The sequence below is a fragment of the Fundulus heteroclitus genome, chromosome 16, assembly GCF_011125445.2.
Source record: "Fundulus heteroclitus isolate FHET01 chromosome 16, MU-UCD_Fhet_4.1, whole genome shotgun sequence".
NCBI lineage: Eukaryota > Metazoa > Chordata > Actinopteri > Cyprinodontiformes > Fundulidae > Fundulus > Fundulus heteroclitus.
Window position 1 is genome coordinate 30,098,164 of NC_046376.1, and position 8,773 is coordinate 30,106,936.

Consider the following 8,773-nt stretch of genomic DNA (forward strand, 5'->3'; position numbering starts at 1 on the left):
GTGAAGGAGTAAAATGATAAACATTCCTGGAAAACTAATCTGGTGGTCAGGGAGGAGGTGGGCTTTGTGGAATCTAGTTCCAATTCAAGAAAAGTAATATCTTCTTAGAGAGCAGGAAAATCAATATTCTGATAAAAGACACAGTGATGCGGTCCATACCTGTCTTCAGTAATGAATCTTAGGCAGAAGGAGAAACTGCATCATGGGGTGTGGGTGAGACGTGTGCTGGTGTCCCAGTTCTGTTAACATAAGTTCTAAAATAAAAATGTCCACGAGTCCATCTTTTTATTTATTTATTTAGCCGCTCATCTTACTGAATAGGACATATTTGTAAATCTATAACAGACTTTTCTGAAGTGTGTAGATAAAGACCTTTCTGTTTTTGAGCAGTGGAGCAAATTTTATATGGAATTATTTTTGAATTAGGTTAGATGATTTTGAATTGTGGAATCGAAACAGTCTGAGACGGAGTAAAGAACAGAAGCGTAACCATAAAGATTGAGTTTAAGAAGAAGGTGTAGCCTAATATTATAGATTTAAATGGACAAATCACTGAGGGCCACCTTTAGAAGACTTTTAGAAATTAGAAGAAAATGTCCCACACTGTGGTCTTTCGGGTCAATTACTTTTTCCAGACCAATAGAGAGCAAATGGTGAATGTTTTGAAAAGTTTAATTTTATTTATTTATTTAGATCTACCAATAGACCAGCAACCGGGTCGCGTATTGACTAAAGGTGGTAGCGGCGTTCATGCTGATACGTAAAAAAAAGTTGCAAATTTAACTCATCTACAAGTGATTCAATTAATTATTAATATATTTGTATACGGGGGGCAGCTGTCTTGCAGACTTGGGGAACGGTGCCAGGAGAAATGCTTAAATTAAAACATGACATAAATATCCCGATGCCACCTGGACCGAAAAGGTTGTGATGCGCCTCCAGCAGCGCTCTGGCGTCATCAGCAGATGGAGCTGTCTGTGTTCCCCTCTGGAGTCCAGCCTACCAGCCTGAGTCAGCCTGCAGGAATTAGGAAGTCTGCTCCGACCACAGCCGACCAGGAGCAGAGATGGCAGCATCCGCGTCACGGTCCGGGGAGACGCAGCGCCCCGTTGTTCCAGACTCTGGAGCAGCAGCAGCGAGGCGCAGTGGAGGTAACAGTGAGGGTAATGAACATGGCGGAAGAGCGGCTGCATGGGCGCGGCTCGCTCTGCTGCGCGTCTCCGGCGTCTTTGCGGTTCCCGACGAGGGAGGAGGACGGCGGCAGCAGCAGCAGCTGTGCGGGGCGCTGCCGCTTCTCGGAAAGTTCAACGTGATTCTGAGCAGAGGAGCTGTTGACACGCAGACCTGCTGCTCTGTCTGTAGCGAGCAGTAAACAACCCGGTGTCGTTTTTATCTGCCCGCATGTTCAGTGAAAGTGTGTCAGGCAAACATTACTCAGTCAATGAACTGTTTCAGATAAAACATAATGTAAGATAAAAGCACAGGTATTATCTTTTGTTGTTGTTGTCGCAGAGCTGAGGCTGGTGGTTCTGGGCCCGACCAAGGCCGAGGATAGAAGCGCAGTCTGCTCCATCCTGGGCTTGGAAGGCGGCCAGCGGGGCGCAGATGCTCAGGAGTGCACCAAGCACAGAGGAGAGGCTGCCGGCAGGCAGGTAGGGATGCATGGGGACCTATCTCCTCAGTCCTCAGGTCACTAAAAGTGTATTTCAGAATGTTTTCATAACTTATAGATAGCAACTTGTATCATGGCGAGCTTTATTCTTTTGCTTTTAGTGCTGCCTGGCTGATCTGGGCCTTGCAGAAATAATTTCACATTTTGCCACGTTACAAACACAAACAGTATGTTGCTGACCGACACACAAAGGAAAAATGAGCTATGGATTCTTTTCTCCACCCCTTTTTATACCGTTACCTCTTGATAAAATCCAGTCCAGAAATGAGTAAAGAGTCAATCGGTGTGTAGGCTAATTTTAACTTCAGGAAAAATCCAGCTGGAGGCCTCTGGTTTGTTGGAGAACAAACAACATAATAAAGACCAGGGATCGGGTCTGGACTCTGGTCGGATAAGACCAGGGTTAACATCTTTGGCCTGCCCTACATTTAAAGCGTTATGTCTGGCAGAAAACGAACACTGCTCATAACCCTGAGCTTGTAGTTTTAATGGTGAAACTTGGTGAGGGCAGCACCGTGCTGTGGGGATGGGAAAACCTATGGAGCTAAACACGGGTCAGTCCTGGGGTTAAAAAAAAACAAAAGAGTTAGACTGGGGTGGATGTTTCCCTTCCAACAGAGCAGTGGCAATAAATATGCTGTCTGAGTTGCAATGGAAAGGTTTGGACTGACATGGCTACAGAAACAAATTCCAATTTTTTCAGGGGGTCACACATTTTCAAAAAACATTCGATATGCTCCAGGCTGAGCAGTGACTCTGTGACCCCTCCTACAGTGCTGAGAAACAAATTAATCTCAATAAAATCCCCTAATCTAAAGAACAAAGCAATATAAATGATGGTCATATAAATAGAATATCATGAAAGAGTTAATTTTTTTCAGTAATTTCATTCAAAAAGTGAAACTTGTATGTTATATTCATTCATTACACAGACTGATATATTTCACGTGTTCTTTTAATTTTGACGATTATAACTGAACTAATGAAAGCCTCAAATTCAGTATCTCAGAAAATTTGAATATTATGAAAAGGTCCATTATTGAAGACACCTGGTGCTGCACTCTAATCTGCTCATTAAGTCAAAACACCTGCAAAGGCCTTTAAATGATCTCTCAGTCCAGTTCTCATGGGGAAGTCTGCTGACTGGACAGTTGTCCAAGACGACCATTGACACAGAAGGTCATTGCTAAAGAGGCTGGCTGTTCACTGAGCTCTGTGTCCAAGCACATCAGTAGAGAAGGGAAGGAGAAGATGGGGTAGAAAAAGTGAACAAGCAACAGGGATGACCGCACCCTGGAGAGGATTGTGAAACAGAACCTGTTCAGAAATGTGGGGAGAGTCACAAAGAGTGGACTGCAGCTGCAGTCAGAGCTTCAGAACCACCACGGTCAGACGTATAAGACATGGTTCCAGCTGCTGCATTCCTGGTGTCCAGCCACTCTGGAACCAGAGACAGCGTCAGAAACTAAAGACCAAAAGGACTGGAAGCTGCTGAGTGCTCCACGGTTCTGTTCTCTGATTTGGACATCAAGGTCCCAGAGTCTGGAGGAAGAGAGGAGAGGCACAGAATCCACGCTGCATGAGGTCCAGTGGAAAGTTTCCAGTCAGTGATGGTTTGGGGAGCCATGTCATCTGCTGCTGTTGGTCCACTGTGTTTTCTGAGGTCAAAGGTCAACACAGCCGTCTACCAGGAAGTTCTAGAGCTCTTCATGCTCCCTGCTGCTGACCAACTTTATGGAGATGCAGATTTCATTCTCCAGCAGGACTTGGTACCTGCACACAGAGCCAAAGCTACCAGTACCTGGTTTAAGGACCACGGTGTCGCTGTTCTTAGTTGGCCAGCAAACTCGCCTGACCTTAACCACATAGAAAATATCTATGGGTCATTGTGAAGAGGAAGATGTGATACACCAGACTTAACAATGCAGAAGAGCTGAAGGCCACTATCAGAGCAACCTTAGCAGCGCCACAGACTGATGGACTCCATGCCACGCCGCATTGCTGCAGTAATCCAGGGAAAAGGAGCCCCAGCTAAGTAGTAGGGCTGGACAATTCATCACATTTGCAGTAAAATCACAATTAAAAAAAAAAAAACGGAATTTCTAGATTGCAGAGGTCTGCAATGTTTGGCTTTGTAACAATAATGGATAAGACGCGTCCTTTAGGTGTCGGTAATATGTTTAAAGTGTGTTTGCCTCCACATGGAGGGGAAGAGAGTTACAGCAGTGAAATAATGTGGTTTTATTACTCGTTTTAGAGTTTATATAATCAATACTTTCTATCACAAACTTTTAGGAATCTCACCACAGCATTAAGTAGCGGTCAAACTGTTTAATACATAGATTTGTTTGTTGGTTGCACTTTATGTTCCACAAGGATTGATGTCCAACTCACAAAGCTATTGTCTTGATTCTGATTAATAAAAACAGTTACATTTCTTGTCTTAAATAGTTCTTGTTTACTAGCGTCTTTATCTACAGGCCATTTTTGTTGCATGTGGTTAATGCAAAATTAAATCGCAATTATGGTTGAAATTTATCGCAATTTAGATTTTTGGCAAAATCGTACTGCCCTATTAAGTATTGAGTGCTGTACATGTTAATATTTTTCATGTTTATATTTTTCAGCTGGCCAACATTTCTGGAAATCCTTTTGTTGTATTGGTATTGAGTAATCTAACTTTCTGAGATACAGAAATTAAGGTTTTCATTAGTTCTCAGTTATCATAGAAATGAAAGGAAATAAACACTTGAAATATATCAGTCTGTGTGTAATGAATGAATTAAGCATTTTGAATGTACTTACTGAGAAAAACCCAACCTTTTTCATGATATTCTATATTATATGACCAGCACCTGTAGTGTAGTCAGTGTTGCCAGATCGGGCAGGTTTACACCCAGTTGGGCTTCTTTTGAACACATAGAGCTGAAAAAATAGCTTATGGGTGGGTTGTAAGATATTTGGGAAGCTTTTCACATCATTTGACGGGTTTTTAGAAAGAATTATTGGCTAAATATATAAAAGTAGTTGTAATTGTGTCCACAATTTGTGGCCAAAAACTAAAAACGTCAACATGTTAATAAAATGCATTTCTTTGCATTTTCTCTCATTTTATTAATTTACTTTTGAAATGTTTGGAATCTGTCAAACCTGACATCATCACTAAATAATAATCTCTTGTTAATCAAGTGTCACTATTAGTCAGTGTTTTAAATGCCCCAAGTTGGGTTGAGTTCTACTGACCAACTTAAAGATGTTTCATGGCTGTGTGTGAAAGAGAAATGTTAGATGACAGAGATAGACGAGTTTTGCATTAAGTTAGATTTACAACTCATGTTGGAAGGCTATTGATTAAAAAAAAAAAAGAAATTGGTTGATATAACATGATTGTTAAAGTGGTATTGTTTGTGTCTTATTTGGTTGCCTAGTTGCACATTTTGTGGGGGGCCTGTATGTTTGACGTTTTGCTTTGCTTCAGTGCAGTTGTGCGCTAATGGCGTGTTCTTTATTATGTGTTCAAAGAGAGGCTGAGATTTGTGCTGTTTTTTGTTTTTTAGTTGGGCGGGTTTTCCATTGTATTTGAGCTGGAATCTATCAGTCAGATCTGTCACCCCGGAGTGTAGTGCTGTGTCCTTTCAATTAACTCAAAAGTGAAGCATAAGCCTTGTGATGAACATAAGCACTGACGTCAGGCTGAACACTGATTGAAGTAAACATTCATCCTGAGGGTTTAGCTACAGCAGCTAAGGAACAGAAGGATCAGAACAGAGCAGTGTTCCCTTCTTCCTGCAGGTTTCTCTCATTTGACCGAGTTTCTCAGCTCGGTTCTGCTCCTGGTGCTCCTAGCTGCCGTAGCTAACCCTCCTAGCATGAATGTTTACTCCAGCATTGACTTTACTGCTGACGTTTCCAACAGAAATTATTTGCGATGCTTCCTGCTCGCTCTCGTTTGCTCAGTTGTCATTTCTTGTGTGTGTTTGGAAATAAGTCAGAATATCCATGCTGCACTACCCACAGCGACTCAGTGACCCGCCCCTCTCTAGTTGTAATTAGCTAGCATGTTGGCTTCAGTCTTTGGTTTGATTGGTTGAATTGTATGATTGACAAATCAGGATAGGAATAATAGAAAGTTAGCCAATCTGAGGTAAAAAAACAAAAACAGCTTCCAGTCCAGGCTGGGCACAGCTTGCTCTGCAGGTGGACACGGCCCCCTAATGCCCTCTCCAGCTGCCGGGGCTGGCTTTAGAAAAAGCTAAACTGATCTTCACAGATGCCTCCATCCAATCTGACTTAGTTTGAGCTGTTTGACAAAGAAAATGTTGCAAAAATTCCAGCTTATAAATGTCCAAATCCATAGAGACACACCTCAAAAGACTTGCAGCTTTAGTTAAAGCAAATTGTGTTTTTATATATAAATATTAACTCAAAGGGGGTAAATATAAATACACGCCACACATTTCAGAATTTTATTGGGTAAAATAATTTTAACTCTTTATCTTTGTCCTTCCACCTTTCAATGATGAACTACTTTGTTGGCAAATCTCCTAAAACCCTGATAAAATGTAAGTCTGCCTGTGTCTCCTTGTAGGTAGCGGTGGTCTCCAGTCCAGCCTGGTACAGCTCGGCCTGCTGCCCAGAGGAGAGGAGGACCCTTATTTCCTCCTTGGTCGCCTTATCCAGCCCCGGACCGCATGCCTTCCTGCTCTGCGTCCCGCTGAACGAGCCCGCTGACGATGTGGCCAAGGCGCTCGATGCCCTCGCCAAACTGTTTGGCCCCGCCGCGCTCAGCGGGAACACCGTCGTCCTCTTCACCCGCACCGACGACCTGGGAGAGGACGAGACCCTGGAGCAGTACATCCTCACGTGGCGCAAAGACCTCCAGGAGATGGTGGAGAGGTGCGGCGACCGCTACCATACGCTGGAGGGCTGCGGCGGAGGAGCGGAGGAGGGGAAAGCTGTGGAGGCGCTGCTGGAGAAGGTCGAGCAGGTGGTGAGGGAGAGCAGAGCCGAGCACTTCAGCTGCCCTCTCTACCAGGAGGCCGAGGACAGGGTGAGGCGGCGGCAGGTGGAGATCGTAAGGCGGAGGAGGAGCGAAGAGCTGAGCGACGACCCATCGTCTTCCACCGCAGAACCAGAGGTGACGGAGGAAGAAATGGAGGCAGTCAGGGAAGAGGCAGAGAGGAGCGTCGGCGGTTTAGACTTTGATGTAGATAGCATTTTCCCTTCTGGTGCGAGGGTCGCTCCTTCCTCCGCCGCTCCGTCGCTTCTCTGGGGCTTATGGGAGAAGCTGATGGGCTGGATCAGCTGGCTGCCCACTCTCGTGAGAAGGGAGGCTCTGCTCGGGGCCCTGGTGGGCCTGTTTGTAGGGGGGCCGATCGGGGGCACGGTGGGGGCCACTGTGGGTTCCGTGGCTACTGAGGTGAGCCGGAGGAAAACGGAAAAAACCAAGTGACGGGAAACGATAAATTACAAACGCGCAAATGGTTTCACCTTCAACTAGCGCAGTCACACCGTGTCACTGAACCGTTCGCTCGCTGTTAACCCACTCAGTTTTACCGCAGCGGTTGAAAGTGTTAAATAAATATGACCTAAAATATAGTTTTTATGTCAGGTTATGGTTGTAGAAAGTAGATCTTTGTAATCCGTCTCAGTAACGTTGGTCAATGGGTTGAAGCACGGTGGAGGAAGTGTCGTGGTATGGGCAGAATCCGGTGCATCTGAAACCCGACGGTTCCTTAGTTGGAGGAAACGCCAGTTTCTGGGTCGCACCTGCAATTTTCTTCAGAAAAGTATCCCAAAGCCTGGGCACACAATTCATTTCCAACTTCCCTGCGTGGGAGATTAAATTCTCCAAGTAGACGACACATCGGCAGTAGGGAAAGCATCTCCTACTGTTCCAGTGCCTTGGAAAGCACTCTTGCTCTTTAAGCCTTTCCACAGTTTGTTGCTTACAATGTCACACACATCACACACATTTCACTGGGCTTTAACGGGTTTTCATCTTGCAGGACAACACAAAGTGGTGCTTAATTGTGAATAAGAAATTAGACACCGTTAGATTTCTTTATCAATATAAATCTGCAGAGGGTGGTGGACTCAAAATGTCAGCAAGTTTTATTTTTTTTTCTGTTGTTAAAATTATGTTAATAGTGATAATAAAAATTGTGAAAAAGTAATTGCAGTCTTTTTATGCAGTACATCTGTCACTGCCTACATTTAGAGCCCCACAAACACAAATTCAGCTTAAAAAAATAAAGCAAACTCCTCAGATGCTGCTACTTCTACCTCAGTACACGGAGATAAACTTCTAAATTAAAAAGATAAATAAAATATTGACCATCCCTAGAGTGTATATAGTGCATATTCTACCCCCATGTCCCCCGTGGTGCTGAGGAAACGCATCCCCACAGCATAATGCTGCCACCACCATGCTTGGGGGGGCTAGCGTGTGGGCGTGAAACCTTAGTTTTCTGCTACATGTAGTCTCTTATAAACCCGTGAGGCCTTTATGGACCTGCTGTTTATACTCCCATACACTGGATTTAAATTAAATAAACAGGGTAAAGGGGCTGAAAATACATGCATGCCACACTTTTCAGATTTGGGTTTGTTAAAATTGGTAAAAACTATAATTTTATTTCTTTATTATGCACTATTTTGTGTTGGTTTATTCTTAAATCTCAATAAAGTGCCTGGGAGTGTGTGTGGCTGTAATGTGACAACATGTGGGAAGGTTCAAGGGTCTGACTACTCTTTGTGAGGACCCGTTGGTAACGTGGCCTGCATGTCCTCGATAGATAAGTTAACCATGCAGAATTAATTTCTGAGCTTTTTTTTTTTTTTTTACTTTTTTTTTTCTTTTTCGTTATCACTGGGTTCTTTTTCCTTCAACTGCTGTGGAAGCGTAATAAGATTTTGAGTCATATTTATAAAGAAATATCCAATTATTTATAAGGACACGGACCCGTTCAAGCACTACCGCTTCTCTGATCACTGTAAACCGACCAAAACCCGTTAAATTACTCTTTCGTTCTTCGCTCTGCAGCTTAGCGATGACCAATACTAGCAGTTTGGGGTTTGTTAGCTTTAAAAAAAATCTTA

General features: G+C 43.7%; 1 protein-coding gene across 1 annotated transcript; it reads left to right on the forward strand.

Annotated features, from left to right (window-relative positions):
• Positions 1-934: 934 nt before the first annotated feature.
• si:dkeyp-69e1.8 (uncharacterized protein LOC100001340 homolog) lies at positions 935-8,767 on the forward strand. Its single transcript, XM_012867830.3, has 3 exons — positions 935-1,151; positions 1,513-1,652; positions 6,261-8,767. Exons 1-3 carry the CDS (start codon positions 1,067-1,069, stop codon positions 7,122-7,124), a joined length of 1,089 nt encoding a protein of 362 aa, XP_012723284.2. The 5' UTR covers positions 935-1,066; the 3' UTR covers positions 7,125-8,767.
• Positions 8,768-8,773: the final 6 nt, after the last annotated feature.

What these genes read in the sequence shown, in the direction of transcription:
- si:dkeyp-69e1.8 (XM_012867830.3), top strand. Translation starts at nt 1,067, where the DNA reads ATGGCAGCATCCGCGTCACGGTCCGGGGAGACGCAGCGCCCCGTTGTT. An exon ending in AGCAGCGAGGCGCAGTGGAG is followed by an intron (nt 1,152 to 1,512) that starts GTAACAGTGAGG and finishes TTGTTGTCGCAG; the next exon opens with AGCTGAGGCTGGTGGTTCTG. An exon ending in GAGAGGCTGCCGGCAGGCAG is followed by an intron (nt 1,653 to 6,260) that starts GTAGGGATGCAT and finishes GTCTCCTTGTAG; the next exon opens with GTAGCGGTGGTCTCCAGTCC.